The 18,513-nt window shown below is 41.4% G+C and overlaps 1 protein-coding gene across 2 annotated transcripts in view; it reads right to left on the bottom strand.

The window, feature by feature from the left end:
• The window catches only part of CABLES1 (Cdk5 and Abl enzyme substrate 1), a 127,393-nt gene that overhangs the window by 35,284 nt on the left and 73,596 nt on the right, over positions 1 to 18,513 (bottom strand). For both annotated transcript variants that reach the window (XM_077135802.1, XM_077135803.1), the window contains one exon: positions 15,417 to 15,494. In XM_077135802.1, coding sequence (XP_076991917.1) covers positions 15,417 to 15,494 — 78 coding nt within the window. The remainder of the gene's footprint in view (positions 1 to 15,416; positions 15,495 to 18,513) is intronic.

The following is an 18,513-nucleotide window of genomic DNA, read 5'->3' on the forward strand; positions in this document are numbered from 1 at the left end:
CAGAAGGAGGGCACAGATGTAAACTACTTGGGCTGTAGGATCTTAGGAAATTACTCAAACCTCCCCATTTTTTCAGATGAGGGTGGGACCCTGGAAGACCGATTGATGGGCCTGAGCCCACACAGTTGTGACATTCCAGGGCCATGAACTTGGGCCCTCAGCCTCGTTAGTGCCTTTCTCTTTTGATCTTTACCCCACTTTCCCTGCCCTCTCCTGGCACAGGACTGGATACTGCGGTGTCAACTGGAAATGGGGTTCCAGCTTGAAGGGCACTTTACTGAATTATTTCAATATGCCAGGCACAATAGGGTCCCCACCAGGAGTTCATAAACTGCAAAAGAAAGAGCTCCTCTTTTGCAGGAGGGGCACTTCACAGATTCAAAACAACCAGGAGTATGCTTTGTCACAGGAGCTCCATTTTAGTCCATCCTGATGGAAGAGAAGCAATCGTCCTGAGGTTTTCTGTAAAAAATCTGTAACTCCCACACTTGTCTCTGCCCTTAGTCATGGCCTCAGATCCTCAGAAGTTCACACTGAGGTTGAACCATCCACCTCCACTCCCCTAAGATCTCAACTGTGCATGTCTCACTAAAGAACCACCTTCTCCAATGCCTCTGTTCAAAGTTATCGAGTTCCCTCCTAGATCTCACTTGTTTGCTATTTTGTTTGGTGGTTGGTTTACTTGCTAATTTTGTCTCCTACTGCCTGAAGGTGAGCTCCACGAGAAAAGAAGCATTTTTCTGCTCACTACTGTATCCACATTGCCTAGAACAATGCCGGGCACATAGTAGGTCCTCAATAAACGTGGAATGAATGAATGAATTCTGCTGTGCAGGGGTGACACCTGAATTTCTACATAGTGTGTAAGAGAAGGCAGTCTACTTGGCCAGGTGAGTGGGGATAAAGAGACTTTACATAGCAGATGCTTTGGTATTATTTAAGATTGTGAATTTATCTTAAATGCAGGTGTTGATAAAGTTATGGGGCAGGAAAAGCACTCTCCAGCACCTCCCTGGAGCCTCATTCTGATGTCCTCATTCAACAATAAGCTCCTGAAGAGCAGGGTCCTATTCATCGACCCACCCCCCCTCCGCTGGGGCCTCACACTCTCTGGTGGCATGCCAAGTGTCTGGATGCACCAATGAATGAATGAATGAATGAATGAATGGCAATCTTTCTTGAGGCTGATCTGTCTGCTTTTGTTGGCTGATGTCAGGAATCAAAACTAAGTGTTCTGGGAGGGCCAAGCTGGTGGCTTAGTGAGGTGTGGGATTTAATTCGTCTTCCAGAACAGCTAGTAAATAGCCAAGAACAGTAGAGAACAACTGCTGGGGCCATGTCAGTGATTGGACACACAGCATACCCCAGTCTGAACCAGCTGGACTGGCTGCAAGCCCACCCAGAACCGTGAGTTCCCCAAGTTGCAGGGCCGCCACCCCATCCTACAGGCTGCTTCACAGAGGGGAAAGGAAAGGGACTTTACTGCAGCAGGTGCTGAGTGCAACCAAGCTCCAATGGTGGAATTAATTCACAAATTCTGACTACTAAAAATAGGCCCCCAGTGCAGCTGAACCTCGTGTCAAAGTGGAGGTCACTGGTTTTTGTCCCAGCGCAAAGGGGGCAGGGCTGATGGAAAAAGAAAAAATAAAAAAAGAAACAGAGTCTTTTTGGATTGGATAGCACATAATATTTGAAAGGGTCTGGGCCCTGAAGGAAAGGAGGGGACACATAGGACCCGAAGGAACACAGAGCAACATACCAATTTAAGCTCTTGATTGGCAAACCGGGGGTTCTGCTCTGAAAATGATTTTTCTCTTTGTTTTTTCAAGGCTATGTTTCTACGGCTTGACTACTCATTGAATACAGCTGAAGGCTTCTCCAGCTCTGTGCCCCAGGCATAGACAGAATTGAGCTTGTTTGAGCTGGAGCCTATGCCTTCCCCAGGAGAGGGGTGGGGCCCAGCTCAGGTGGATTCCCTTCCTCAAGGAATTAAGACCCCAGGGTCTGGAAAAGTGAAGTGATTAAAGCCAGCCTACAACCTCTCTATCTCAACCATGCCCACAGCAGGGAGAGTCTGCTGAAGTTAAAGGTACCACATCACCTTATGCTGGTAAGAAGTGCAGGCAAAAAGCGCCACATACTGGGCAGGACAGGAAAAACACAGAGTCCAGAAGATTCATAGGAAAGCCTTTCAATCTGCTGGGTCTCACCCTCAGGGAAAACTGATGCAGGTAACTCTTTCCTCCTGAGAGGAGGCCAGCTTGGTCTGGGAACATCTGGCTGGGGTCTATAACACCTAAGTAGACCCTCCTAAGGGGGGAAAGAAAGGCACCATATAGGCAGGTATGGTGAAAACAAGAACTGAACAATTCTGATCTGTTAAACAAAACCTAAACTAGAGGTCCAGAATAAGCTGAACTGAATGTCAAAGAACAGACAGACATCAAAAAGTCATCCAGCAAGAAAATCCTAGGTAAAAAAAGTGAAAGCAATCTCTAGAATAAACTAATTAAGGTAATTAAATGCCTAGAGGCCAGCAAAAAAATAATGAATCATACTAGGAAAACTGAATATATGGCCCAGTCAAAGGAACAAAACAATTCAAATGAGATGCAGGAGTTGAAACAATTAATTCAGGATGTTTGAACAGATATGGAAAACCTCATCAAAAATCAAATCAATGAACTGAGGGAGGATATAAAGAAGGCAAGGAATGAACAAAAAGAAGAAACTGAAAGTCTGAAAAAACAAATCACAGAACTTATGGGAATGAAAGGCACAGTAGAAAAGATGAAAAAAAAACAATGGAAACCCACAATGTTGGATTTCAAGAAGCAGAAGATAGGATTAGTGAACAGGAGGACGGGACATCTGAAATCTGAAAAGCAAAAGAAAATATAGGGGAAAGAATGGAAAAATATGAGCAGGGACTCAGGGAATTCAACGACAACATGAAGCACACGAATATAAGCATTGTGGGTGTCCCAGAAGGAGAAGAGAAGGGAAAAGTAGGAGAAAAACTAATGGAGGAGATTATCACTGAAAATTTCCCAACTCTCATGAAAGAATTAAAATTACAGATCCAAGAAGTGCTGCATACCCCAAACAGAATTGATCCAAATAGATGTACTCTAAGACACTTACTAATGAAAATGTCAGATGTCAAAGAGAGAGAAAGTCTTGAAAGCAGCAAGAGAAAAGCAATCCATCACATACAAGGGAAGCCCAATAAGACTACATGTAGATTTCTCAGCAGAAACCATGGAGGTAAGAAGACAGTTGGATGATATATTTAAATTACTAAAAGAGAAAAACTGCCAAACAAGAATTCTATGTCCAGCAAAACTGTCCTTCAAAAATGAGGGAGAAATTAAAACATTTTCAGACAAAAAATCATGGAGAGAATTTGTGATCAAGAGATCAGTTCTACAAGAAATACTAAAGGGAGCACTAGAGACAGAAACCAAAAGACAGGAGAGAGAGGTGTGGAGAACAGTGTAGAACTGAAGACTATCAGCAAAGGTAAAAAGAAGAAAAATTAGATATGACATATAAAATCCAAAAGGCAAAATGGTAGAAGAAAATAATGCCCATACAGTAATAACACTAAATGTTAATGGATTAAACTCCCCAATCAAAAGACACAGACTGGCAGAATGGATTAAAAAACAGGACCCATCTATATGCTGTCTACAGGAAACGCATCTTAGACCCAAGGATAATCATAGGTTGAAAGTGAAAGGTTGAGAAAAGATATTTCATGCAAATAACAATCAGAAAAGAGCAGGAGTAGCTATACTAATATCCAACAAATTAGACTTCAAATGTAAAACAATTAAAAGAGACAAAGAGTGACACTATGTATTAATAAAAGGAACAATTCAACAAGAAGACATAACAATCAAATATTTATGCACTGAGCCACAATGCTCCAAAATACATAAGGCAAACACTGAAAACACTGAAAAGAGAAATAGACACATCTACCATAATAGTTGGAGACTTCAATTCTCCACTCTCATCGACAGACAGAACATCTAGACAGAGGATCAATAAAGAAACAGAGAATTGAATAACACAATAAATGAGCTAGACTTAACAGACATTTATAGAACATTACACCCCACAACAGCAGGATATATCTTTTTCTCAAGTGTTCATGGATCATTCTCAAGGATAGACCAAATGCTGGGTCACAAAGCAAGTCTCAATACATTTAAAAAGATTGAAATCATACAATACACTTTCTCAGATCATAAAGGAATGAAGTTGGAAATCAATAATAGGCAGAGGGCCAGAAAATTCACAAATATATGGAGGCTCAACAATACACTCTTAAACAACCAGTGGGTCAAGGAAGAAATTACAAGAGAAATCAGTAAATATGTCGAGGCAAATGAAAATGAAAACACAACATACCAAAATTTATGGGATGCAGAAAAGGCAGTGCTAAGAGGGAAATTTATTGCCCTAAATGCCTATATCAAAAAAGAAGAAAGAGCAAAAATTAAGGAATTAAAACTGTCCACTTGGATGAACTAGAGAAAGAACAGCAAACTAACCCCAAAGCAAGCAAGAGGAAAGAAATAATGAAGATTAGAGCAGAAATAAATGAAATTGAGAACATGAAAACAATTGGGAAAATCAACAAAACCAGAAGTTGGTTCTATGAGAAAATCAATAAGATTGGTGGACTCTTAGGGAGGTTGACAAAGAGAAGAGAGATGATGCAAATAAATAAAATCAGAAATGGAAGAGGAGACATAACCACTGACCCCACAGAAATAAAGGAAATAATGAGAGAATACTATGAACAACTTTATGCTAATAAACTAGACAATGCAGATGAAATGGACAACTTCCTAGAAAGGCATAAACAATCAACATTGACTTGAGAAGAAATAGATGACCTCAACAAACAAATCACAAGTAAAGAAACTGAATCAGTTATTAAGATGCTCACAAAAAAGAAAAGTCCAGGACCAGATGGTTTCACATGTGAATTCTACCAAACATTCCGAAAAGAATTAGTACCAATCCTGCTCAAACTCTTCAAAAAAATTGAAGAGGAAGGAAAGCTACCTAACTCATTCTATGAAGCCAACATCACCCTCATACCAAAGCCAGACAAAGATATTATATAAAAAAGAAAACTATAGACCTATCTCTCAAATGAATATAGATGCAAAAATCCTCAGCAAAATCCTTGCAAACTGAATCCAACAGCACATGAAAAGAATTGTACTCCATGACCAAGTAGGATTCATCCCAGGTATGCAAGGATGGTTCAACATAAGAAAATCAATTAATGTAATACACCATATCAACAAATCAAAGCAGAAAAGTCACATGACCATCTCAATTGATGCAGAAAAGGCATTTGACAAAATTCAACATCCCTTCCTCCTGAAAACACTTCAAAGAATAGGAGTAGAAGGGAACTTCCTCAACATGATAAAGGGAATATATGAAAAACCCACAGCTAACATCATCCTCAATGGGGAAAGACTGAAAATGTTTCCCCTAAGATCAGAAACAAGACAAGGATGTCCACTGTCACCACCATTATTCAACATTGTGTTGGAAGTTCTAGCCAGAGCAATTAGAAATTAGACAAGAAAAAGAAATGGAAGGCATCAAAATTGGAAAGGAAGAAGTAAAACTCTTACTGTTTGCAGATGATATGATACTATATGTCAAAAACCCCCAAAATCTACAGCAAAACTACTAGAGCTAATAAATGAGTAGAGCAAAGTGGAAGGTTACAAGATCAACACTCATAAATGTGTAGTGTTTTGATACACTAATAATGAATGATCTGAGGGGGAAATCAAGAAAAAAATTTATTTTACAATTGCAACCAAAAGAATAAAATACTTAGGAATAAATTTAACTAAAGAGACAAAAGATCTATACAAGCAAAACTACAAGAAATTGTTAAAAGAAATCACAGAAGACATAAGTAAATGGAAGGGTATACCATGGATTGGAAGACTAAATATAATTAAGATGTCAATTCTACTGAAATTGATTTACAGATTCAAAGCAATACAATTAAAATCCCAAAAACTTACTTTTCAGAAATAGAAAAGCCAATAACCAAATTTATCTGGAAGGGCAGGGTGCCCCAAATAGCTAAAAGTAACCTGAGAAAGAAAAATGAAGTCGGAGGTCTCACAGTACCTGACTTTAAGGCGTATTATGAAGGTACAGTGGTCAAAACATCATGGTACTGGCATAAAGATAGATATATCGACCAATGGAATAGAATAGTGTTCAGATATAGACCCCCTCATCTATGGACAATTGATCTTTGATAAGGCAGTCAAACCAACTCACGTGGGACAGAATAGTCTCTTCAATAAATGGTGCCTAGAGATCTGGATATCCACATGCAAAAGAATGAAAGAGGATCCATATTTCACCCCCTATCCAAAAATTAACTCAAAATGGATCAAAGACCTAAACATTACATCTAAGACCATAAAACTGTTAGAAGAAAATGTACGGAAATATCTTATAATAGGAGGTGGTTTCCTAGACCTTACACCCAAAGTACAAGCATTGAAGAAATAAATAAATAAATGGTAACTCCTCAAAATTAAACACTTTTGTGCCTCAAAGAACTTTGTCAAGAAAGTAAAACGACAGCCTACACAATGGGAGACAATATTTGGAAACAATATATCAGATAAAGGTCTAGTATCCAGAATATATAAAGAAATTGCTTAACTCAACAACAAAAAGACAGCCAACCCAATTACAAAATGGGCAAAAGACTTGAACAGACACTTCTCAGAAGAGGAAATACAAATGGCTAAAAGGTACATGAAAAGATGCTCAACTCCCCTGGCTATTAGGGAAATGCAAATCAAAACCACAATGAGATATCATGTAACACCCAGCAGAATGGCTATTATCAATAAAACAGAAAACAACAAGTGCTGGAGAGGATGTGGAGAAAGAGGCACACTTACCAATATTGGTGGGAATGTCAAGTAGTACAACCACTGTGGAAGGCAGTTTGGCAGTTCCTCAGGAAGCTAAGTATAGAATTGCCATATGACCCAGCAACACCATTGCTAGGTATCTATTCAGAGGACATGAGGGCAAGGACACAAATGGACATTTGCACACCAATGTTTATAGCAGCATTATTTACAATTGCCAAGAGATGGAAACAGCTCAAATATCCATCAATGGACGAGTGGCTAAACAAGCTGTGGCATATACATAAGATGGAATATTATGCAGCTGTAAGACAGACTAAAGTTATGAGGCATATAACAACATGGATGGACCTTGAGGACATTATGCTGAGTGAGATTAGCCAGAAACAAAAGGACAAATACTGTATGGTTTCACTGATATGAAGTAACATTAATGAATGAACTTGGAGAATTTCAGTTAAGAACAGAGGTCATCAGGAGATAGAAATGGGGTAGATATTGGGTAACTGGAACTGAAGGGATACAGATTGTGCAAAGGGACTGATTGTAAAAATTTAGAAATGGATAGCACAATATCACCTAACTGTAATATAATAATGTTAGAACACTGAATGAAGCTGAAAGTAAGAATGATGGAGGGAGGCGGCCTGGGGGCACAAATGAAATCAGAAGGAAATGTATATGATAAAGACTGAGATGGTATAATCTAGGAATACCTAGTGTATATAATGATAGTGACTAAATGTACAAATTAGAAAACGTTTTTGCATGAGGAACAACAAAGGAATGCAATACTGCAGGGGGTTGAAAATAGATGGTAATTCACATTTTAAAACTTTAACTTATGTGTGAGACTAAAGCAAAAAAATGTTTATTTGATACAAAATTTCTATTTTGACTAGTGCATTTCCTATTATTTATGTGGACAACTTAAATGAACACATAAATACATGGAACCTTGAGTAGGGCATGAGATTTTGTAGGTTTGTCCAAAGTGATGCCCCAATAAATCCCAGAGTGATCTGAACAGTGAATAAAAAAGTATTTGCAAAGTACCCTTGGGGGAATGGGGAGAAAGGGGGAAAATTCAACTTCCCCAAATTGAATTCTTGATATTCTCACAAGAAGTGAGGACAACCAAAGCAATAGGCTGAGCCCCCAATCTTGGGGTTTGCTCATATGAAACTTAACCCCGCAAAGGATAGGCTAAGCCTACTTAAAATTAGGCCTAACCTAAGAGTCACCCCCAAGAGAACCTCTTTTATTGCTCAGATGTGGTCTCCCTCTATCCCAGCCAACAGAACAAGCAAACTCACTGCTCTCCCCCTTTCTAGGTGGGACATGACACCCAGGGGTGTGGACCTTCCTGGCAGCATGGAACAGATATTCTAGAATGAGCTGGGACTCAGCATCAAGGGATTGAGAAAACCTTCTCAACCAAAAGGGGGAAGAGTGAAATGAGACAAAATAAAGTGTCAATGGCTAAGAGATTCCAAACAGAGTCAAAAGGTTATCCTGGAGGTTATTCTTTCACATTAAATAGATATCACCTTGTTAGTTAAGATGTAATGGAGAGGCTGGAGGGAACTGCCTGAAAATGTAGGGCTGTGTTCCAGTAGCCATGTTTCTTAAAGATGACTGTATAATGATATAGCTTTCATAATGTGACTGTGTGAGTGTGAAAACCTTGGGTCTGATGCTCCTTTTTTAAAAAATTTTTTATTAATTAAAAAACAATTACAAGAAAGAAACACAAACATTCTCAACACATACACTCAGCAATTCACAATATCATCACATAGTTGCATATTCATCATCATGATCATGTCCCAGAACATTAGCATCAATTCAGAAAAAGAAATAAAAAGACAACATAAAAATAAAACAAAAACGGAAAAAATATTTTATATACCATACCCCTTACCCCTCCCTTTCACTGATCACTACCATTTCAAACTAAATTTATTTTAACATTTGTTCCTCCTATTATTTATTTTTATTCCATATATTCTACTCATCTGTTGACAAGGTACATAAAAGGAGCATCAGACACAAGGTTTTCACAATCACACAGTCACATTGTGAAAGCTATATCATTATTCAATCGTCATCAAGAAACATGGCTACTGGAACACAGCTACATTTTCAGGCAGTTCGCTCCAGCTTCTCTGTTACATCTTGGTTAACAAGGTGTTATCTACTTAATGTGTAAGAATAACCTCCAGGATAACCTCTAGACTGTTTGGAATCTCTCAGCCATTAACACTTTGTCTCATTTCACTCTTCCCCCTTTTGGTCCAGAAGGTTTTCTCAATCCCTTGATGCTGGGTCTCAGCTCATTCTAGAGTTTTTCTCGATCCCTTGATGCTGAATCTCAGCTCATTCTGGGATTTCTGTCCCACATTGCCAGGAAGATCCACACTCCTGGGAGTCATGTCCCACGTAGACAGGAGGAGGGTGGTGAGTTTGCTTGTTGTGTTGGCTGGAAAGAGAGGCCACATCTGAGCAACAAAAGAGGTTCTCTTGGGGGTGACCCTTAGGCCTAATTTTAAGTAGGCTTGACCTATCCCCTGTGGGGTTAAGTTTCATATGAACAAACCCCAAAACTGGGGGCTCAGCCTATGCTTTGGTTGCCCACACTGCTTGTGAGAATATCAAGAATTCAACTTGGGGAAGTTGAGTTTTCCCTCGTTCTCACCATTCCCCAAAGGGGACTTTGCATATACTTTTCCACTCACAGATCAGATCACTCTGGGATTCATTGGGGCATCTAGCTGGACAAACCAACAAAATCTCATGTCTTACCCAAAGTTCCATGTACTTATGTTATTCAACCAAGCTCTCTACATAAGTTATATTAGGAAATGCACTAGTCAAAATATAAATCTTGTACCAAATAAACATTTTTTGCTTTAGTCTCACACATAAGTTAAAATTTTAAAATATTAATTACCATCTATTTTCAGCACCCTGCAGTAATGACCTTCCTTTGTTCTTCCTCATGCAAAAACATTTTTAAAATTTGTACATTTAGTCACTATCATTATACACTCTAGACAATCCTAGATTACACCATCTCAATCTTTGTCGTCTATCTTTCTTTCTGATTTCATTAGTGCCCCCAGCCCTCCTCCCTCTATCATTCTCACATGCAGCTTCATTCAGTGTTTTAACATAATTGTGTTAGTTAGGTAATATTTTGCTGTCCATTTCTGAGTTTTTATATTCAGTCCTGTTGCACAATCTGTATCCCATCAGCTCCAATTACCCAGTATCTTACCCCATTTCTATCTCCTGATGGTCTCTGTTACCAACAAAATATTCCAAGTTTATTCACTAATGTCAGTTCATATCAGTGAGACCATATAGTATTTGTCCTTTTGTTTCTGGCTAATCACACTCAGCATAAAGTCCTTAAGGTCCATTCATGTTGTTACATACTTCATAACTTTATTCTGTCTTACAGCTGCATAATATTCCATCTTATGTAAATGCCAGTTTGTTTAGCCAACCGTCTATTGATGGACATTTTGGCTGCTCCCATCTCTTGGTAATTGTAAATAATGCTGCTATAAACATTAGTGTGTAAATGTGCATTTGTGTCTGATGCTCCTTTTATCTACCTTATCGACAGATGAGTAAAATATATGGAATAAAAACAAATAATAGGGGGAACAAATGTTAAAATAAATTTAGTAGATTGAAATGCCAGTGATCGATTAAAGGGAGGGGTAAGGGGTATGGTATGTATGAATTTTTTTCTGTTGTCTTTTTATTTCTTTTTCTGAATTGATGCAAATGTTCTAAGAAATGATCATGATGATGAATATACAACTCTGTGATGATATTGTAAATTACTGATTATACAGGTAGAATGGAATGATCATATGTTAAGAATGTTTGTGTTTGTCATATTTTTAAAAAATTAAAAAATTAATAAAAAAAAAATAGGCCTAAGAGTCACCCCCAAGAGAACGTCTTTTGTTGCTCAGATGGGGCCTCTCTCTCTCAGCCTACATGTCAAGCAAACTCACCACCCTCACCCTCCCTACAAGGGACATAACTCCCAGGGGTGTGGACCTTCCTGGCAGTGTGGGACAAAAATCCTAGAATAAGCTGGGACTCAGTAGCCAGGGACTGAGAAAACCTTCTAGACCAAAAGGGGGAAGAGTGAAATGAGACAAAATAAAGTGTCAATGGCTGAAAGATTCCAAACAGAGTGGAGAGGTTATCCTGGAGGTTATTCTTATGCATTATATAGATATCACCTTTTTTTAGTTAAGGTATGTTGGAGAGATGGAGGGAAATGCCTGAAAATATAGAGCTGTGTTCCAGTAGCCATGTTTCTTGAAGATGATTGTATAATGATATAGCTTTTGCAATGTGACCGTGTGAGTGTAAAAATCTTGTTTCTGATGATGCTCCTTTTACCTACTATTGACAGACGAGTAAAACATATGGATTAAAAATAAATAAATAATAGGGGGAACAAATGTTAAAATAAATTTAGTAGATTGAAATGCTAGTGATCAATGAAAGGGAGGGATAAGGGATATGTTATGTATGAATTTTTTTCCGTTTCCTATTTCTTTTTCTGAATCGATGCAAATGTTCTAAGAAGTGAGATCATGATGATGAATATACAACTACGTGATCATATTGTGAATTACTGATTATATATATACAATGGAGTGATCATATGGTAAGAATGTTTGTGTTTGTATGTTGTTTAATAAAAAACAAAAAGTAAAAATTAATAAAGCCAATTAATAAAATTACATTAATAAAACAAAGAAACAAAAAAAAATTGTGCTCTGCTTCTGTTTAAAACCAAGAACAAAGCGTTGGGGTCAGGGTAGGAGACAGCCAAGCCAAAACGTGCAGATGGGGCTCGGGAAGGGCCAGTGTGGCATGAGAAGCCAGGAAACAGAAAGATAAGGTCATCCTGAGGGACACTTGCCTTGCGAAGGTGGTGCAGGAACGCACTGGATGAACTTTTCAAGTTTCCTGTTTTTCAGACTTTCTTGTGATGAAGTTGGAATTGTACATTATCCCCTGCAGCGGGGCTGGGCTCATATGGCCTCATCCATGCACAGAATGAGTAAACAGAGCCAGGAGACCGGGCTTCAGGGCCAGCCTCGCGGGGGGCTGTGGCCTCAGCTGTGATGCAGGAAGGTGACCCCACATGATTTCTAGAAACCTCTCCATCCCTGACATTCTATGGTCTGTGTCTTAGCACAGGAAGAGCTTCAGCCTAAAACTAAAGGAGTCCTCCCCAGTGGCTAGGCTTAAAGTGAATACGTACAAAAACTGAAGTAGCTTCATATATATATGTAGCTACATATAATTTATTAGTATAGCTTTTTTATTATTATTATTTCATTATCTCTCCTATTAGTACAATTGGCAGTTGTTCATAAATAAGATATCCTCCCATTAAAAAATGAAAATAAAGCACAACACTCCTTAATCCTCCTGCTAAATCATACTTTGAATTTTATGCGACTACTTTGGAATATGCTATAGAAATGGGCATGTTCTTTTCTCTGTTGGGCGTAACAAAGAATTTGTTTATATTCTTCCTTACAGAAAAGTAACCTGTCTGCACCTTGCTTTCCTCGCCCATGAAATCTGTTGGGTGGGAAGTGAGTGTTGAACGCATTCTTCTCAAAGATCCCTTTCAGGCTATAAAAGTCCATGTCCTATAATCATTTCTCCTTCTCTCTCCAGGGCCAACAGACAAAACACCTGACTCAACAAATAACCTGAGTCAGTGGAGACTGATGTGGCCCTGCTGGAAATGAAGCAGCTGGCGAAGGAGGCCCTCTCCCACCCTGAGAGCTCCTCAGCAGGCCCCTACCACCAGCCCGCTTCCCGCTAGCATTTCCCTGAGGTGTGTAAAAATGTGGAGGGCCCCGCAGACCCTAAGGATGTCAACTGGAGATGGCTTTGGCGTTCTCTTCCTGGTTAACTTAAGATAAAGATAACTTAAACTTTATCTTAAGTTATCAGTTCCTATTGACTTTGCTTAAAATGCTGCAATTCTCAAGCCAACAATGTAAAGTACTAACTTATCATCCTTGTTTCATAGAGGAACAGACAGAGGTTCAGAGAAGGCAAGGGATTTGCCTAGGCACAAAACCCTAAAACCCTCAAGTTCTCACTGACCTCTCCCACCAATTTCTTTTTCTGTAAGAAATGCACGGTCATTTCCAAGCAGCCCTGCCCTCCTCTCCATGTGCCAGGCCCTAAGCTGAGTACTTGGGCAAGACCTTACTGGACCCTCAATTATAATTATGATCTCTGTGAGGCACAGATTATAAAATGCCATCTTTACTGAAGGGGATCCCTGAATACGGGACCTGCTGTGCCACTCTTGTTTGTGGGGTCTTGGAAGAGTCTAGAGCAGGACAGATTTGGATTCAAACAAAATTGTTGGTCCAAAGTTGATGTCTGAGACCTTAACTCTTGAGGCTCCAGTGATCTGGAGATTTATCCACTGATCTATAAAATGGAGATATGTAGTTGGGTATCACAGTGAGGGGACCATCCCCAAAACCTGGAAACAAGACCCCCCTTTAAGAATGAAATTAAAATCAATGCTTCAAAGATGAAAGCATGGAAAAGACAAATTTGTCCTAAAGACAAACAGAAGGATTTCTCAGCCAGGAAGACTCAACAGTAACCAGACCGAATATTTTTAGCCTCTATTAAAAACTGTAATTAATCACATGTAATTTTAACGTTCCCTGCAAGGCTGTAAGCTATAAGAGGGCAGGAATCAGGTCCACCTTTCATTCCCTTTATCCCCCATACCTGCCACATAGTAAACACTCAATAAGTGAATGAATGGAACACATCTAAAGAAAGAAGACGCCAATCAGAAGGGATTAGATCAGCAAGGGAAGCCTGGAAAAAAAGGCTGACACCAGCAGTGCCCACTCCTAAGCCCTGTCCAGGTGAGAGGATAAAAAACTGGCCACTCACACTTGTTCCCACTGCAGTCCTAGGTAACAGCCCTACCTCTGCTGATAGGCGCACTCACATCTTTGGCATATCATTTGTAATGAGATGAACAAACGGACCCTCTGGGCTCCGTCCTAAGGTCTGTGAGCTGGTATAAGCCAGCGCCCCAGGGAAGGAAACTGCCCACCTCGGGTGGCCAGCCCTGGGCCACGGGCAGGGTGATCCTGCGAAGAAAACCTTCCGAGGGCATCCCCTGGCCACCCCCACGTGATCCTTTAACCTCAAGGCTGCAGAATTTGCTGCTACTTTTCTTAGAACACTTACCTACTTGCAAGGTTGTAAGGAAGCAGATAATGAAAGTAAGTGTTCAATAAATTTAAGATTATCATTACTCTTTAAGTATAATATCTGATAGACTTATATGTTTCTAATAAATGACTGACTTGGAATCCCTAATATCTAACATCTATATTTAATTCTTAATTAATATTTAACAAATAGCCATCTAATAATGACGGACTCAGGATCCCAGGAACAAAGAGATTCTGCCTTCTGTCCCATGGAGGTTACAGGCTAGAGCATATCAATGACCATGATGAACCGAAAAGGCTGTGCATCTGACAGGTCTACAGGGAAGAGGGGAGACTGAGGCTGAGTTCATGGAAGATGGTCAAAGGTGAATAAAGGTGGGTCAGGACTCAACCACGCTGCCCTCCTCAGGGTCGGTGGTAATGAGGTTGTCACAACTAGAGGGCAATTCCAGAGCAGAGGCCAGAGCCCACATCCTACAGTGCTCTCGACAGCCCAACACTGAACCCTCCCACCCCAAAGCCAGTGGCACCCCTGATGGCCAATGCTGGACGCAGCAAAAGATAAGGCAGGGGAAAGTGAGTGGAGACTTGGCCAAGGAAATAAACCCAGCGTTCAGGGATGAGATGAGGCCAGGAGGCTTTGCAAGGTCAGGCCCTCACTTACTTACTTACTTACTTTTGCTGGGAGTGAAAGAAGGGGCTTGCTGATCTAGAGGTGAGCTTCCCCTAGCCTGTAGCTAATCATATGGGCCCTGCAGCGACAGCTCCGGCTTGCTGGTCAGTTCCCCGATCCCAAGCCCAAGATGCAAGGGCTAGGACGTCTCCCCGGTTTGGGCTGATTCTTTTCCTGACCTACCTTTGTCCAAAAGTCGCTGCAGCCCTGCAGGAGGTTGCGGGCCCTGTACTGCTCCTGCTTGACAGTATTGCAGGAGGTGACAGAACCCGCATGCAGAAGTGGAGAGCACAGAGTGGGGACATGAACACACACACGCACACACACACAGCCAACACGAGGACTCTTTGTGGATGAAAAGAAAATGGCATTTTTTTTACTTTCAGATTTGCAAGACTGAATTTGCAGTGTCAAAGCAAGGTAGGTTATTTAAAATGGACAGAGCAGCCACATCACATCCACCGGTGTCAGAACTTTCCACCCAGAGAACTACAAAGTATGCATGCAGATACATACCCGGCTTGGGTACTGTCACGATACGGCAGCACCGAAAATATGCTACAGAAGGATCTTCTGCCACTGATAAGGACTATTCTAAAAAAAAACACACACACAAAAACGAAAACAAAAACAAAACTAACTAAATGCAAAGACTTAAATTAAAAAAAAAATTCTAAGCAATCAAATGTTCATCAAATTCACAGCAGTATTTGCATGCTTGTACCACCTCCTCGGACAGATGGCATTCTGCACTCCTTGCAAAATGCAGTGAGGCTTCTCTCAGGGAAGTGGAAGCACATTGCTTCTCCTTGTCCCAGTGTTAACATGGGAGGCATGAGCGAGGTTCTCCGAGGAGTGCTGATTAATCCTGGTGAGGGCTGCAGGGGGCCGCCTGTGCAGATGCAGCAGGCAGCACTGAGAGTTGGGGGGCTGGGGTGGAGCTGGCAGTCATGCCACATTAAACCATCGGTTTCTGTTCTGCAGTAAAGGACGCGAGAGCAACAGTGCTAGAAACCCCTGAGCAGAATCAGATGCAATTGTAATCATTAGGGTTTTTATAGGCTAGGGGAATGTCGGGTTCTGAGAATAAATGAAGGGAATGATTACATAATCAGTCAGCCTCCGTTCCTGCTACAAAGATGTTACTGGAAATAGTTCTCCATGATACGCTTATGCAATCAAAGTCCACTTTAAAAAAAACATTAGAAAAGAAAGAAAGAAAACAACTCTCCAAAGTGCTTATCCTAGCATCTGAGAATAGCTTTTGCCAAAGAGAATTAATTGCTGATGAGGAAATGGAAATAAAACAGCATTCTTTTTTGCCCAATGTACATCATATATGGAGTTTATCTTTGTCATCTGTTCCTTCAATGATTATAATAATACAATTATAAAAAATAAAAGTATAACAAACTTGAGGGGGAAATGTATTACTAAATGCATCAAGGTTTGGGTTTTCCTTACCTAACTTTTAAACTAAGATATTAAAGTGCCTGCACTCCCAGGATGAAGTCAGGCCCCCTTGCATGGAAATCCAAGCCTCTCATTGTCTCACTCACTGTTTCTCCAGTCCCAACACTCGAGAGTTTTCACTGTGCTTTATCATCTGTCCATACTAAAGTATTTACAGTACCCCCCACCTTAGAAAAGACAAACCCACAGTTTCATACCTGTTCATTGCATATTGTGCCCAACCTTTGTGCACTTAGTGAGCTATTTGTATTTTGTATTTTCAAATACTTTCAAACGTATAGGGTGGTTGCAAAAAAAAAAAATACAATATCTATACAGAGAACTCCAGTTCACTCCCAATTCAGATACTCCGATTGACCAACTTTCAACATTTTGCCATGTTCATTGTTTCGTTCTTTTTCTCGCTCTGTCCACCCATCTGTCTATCTGTATTCCTGTTTATTCTTCAAAACCTGGGTCAGAAGTCGCCCCTCCAGGAAGCATTTCCTCGCCTTCCTCCCCCTTCGCTGGCACTTACTCCCTTTCCTGTGCTACCCCGCCCCCTCCCAGGGTTGCACCCAGCACAGGGTGGCGCCCATCGGCTGCCGCCCGCCTGACCGCACCTGGCAGCCCCTCAGCAGATACCAGCTAGGCTGCTCCCGCCGGCACCCACGCATGCATCAGCGCCTCGCGAGGATGGGGCTGCCGCAATCTCTCCCTCCTTCTGTTCTTCTACAGCGGATGCCACCCCACCCCCCCCCGCCCCAGCAACACTCCCAGGTGTAAATACCAGCTTTGCTGCTTTCGGGCGACCTCAGTAGGTCACTTAACTTGTCTGAGCCTCAGCTTCCTTATCTACAAAATAGGATAAAATCAGTAACTGTCTTATGGAATGCTGTAAAGATGAAATGAGTTCACACTTGGAAAGCCCTCACAGCTGAGCAGAGAGCACAAGATAAATAATTACTTTCTTTACTGGGATGGCCTTATCCTTGGGCTGAGATCAGTTTTAACTGCACGGTACTTGGATTCATCTCGTCAGTCTTCTGTGCTAAGATATACAGGCCTGCTAAGATACTGTACGGACAGAAGATGGACAGCCTGTGTGACTCAAACAGGCTGACCCCCACACAGATGCCTCTCTCCTCTCTCAAGGGCAGATGTCTCCTATCAGATGCCACAGATCCAAACCCCAATCCCCGAACCCCTGGTCACTGCCGCAGGGACAGAAGCATCGTGTCCAGGATAGGCACAAGATTAAGACAAATCATGATCACTCCCTGCTAAAACACCAGCTGGGTTCCTTTGCTTCACATGGGAGATTAGCAACCCAGCTTCTGACACCATAATGCTGCGTCCATTTACTGGAGCAGATAGAACAGTCGCTGATCCTTATGAAGTGTTGGCTATGTGCTGGATTCTAAATGCCTTGCATACGGTACTATCCCATGTACCCGATGGAGCATGAGAATGTAAGTAATGCACCCCCGGATTCGAACCCCCGTTCTCCACCCTGTGCCTCGATGCTGTGCTCTTCTTTAAGGACTTAATAAAGTCTGGTCCTGTGGGCTTGGCAGTGCACCCAACTTCTTGGATATAGAAGATAAAAGACTACCCACCCTCTCTATCGCCACAGGTCTCCTGCACCTGGGCTTTCTCAGGTGGCTCTTCATCCTGGCTGCAGCTCACTGGGCAGAGCATGATGGGTCTCATCGGCCCTGCCATCAGAACATGCTCCTGCCATGCTCCGCCTGGGCCCATTCCAGGGGAGGGAGGGGTGCGGTCCTCCACACCATGGCCACCCACCCCCGCACGCGGCTCGGTTCGAAAGGCGTGGAGAGACTCATTCCTTATGTCCTACATCAGCAACTTCTGCAGAAAAAGGAACGTGCTAAACAAACGCACCTGGCCTCAAGCTCCTGCATTTTCTTCATTACTCCATGCTAATGTGTCCTTCCTTCCCGTACACTAAATTCGTGTGGGTGGTTTTAATAGAACAAGAAAATGAGAGAAGACAAACACGAGCGAGAGGCAAGTATTCTTTCGGAAGCTCCACCTGCAATGAGCCTACTGGTGAGTGGGCGGATGGTTCCGGTAGGTGAACACATGCCCCATGGGGCCCCCGCCACTGAAGTCCGGGAGAAGCTGACAGCACAGGTCT

This window comes from Tamandua tetradactyla, chromosome 18 (genome assembly GCF_023851605.1).
Source record: "Tamandua tetradactyla isolate mTamTet1 chromosome 18, mTamTet1.pri, whole genome shotgun sequence".
NCBI classification, from domain to species: domain Eukaryota; kingdom Metazoa; phylum Chordata; class Mammalia; order Pilosa; family Myrmecophagidae; genus Tamandua; species Tamandua tetradactyla.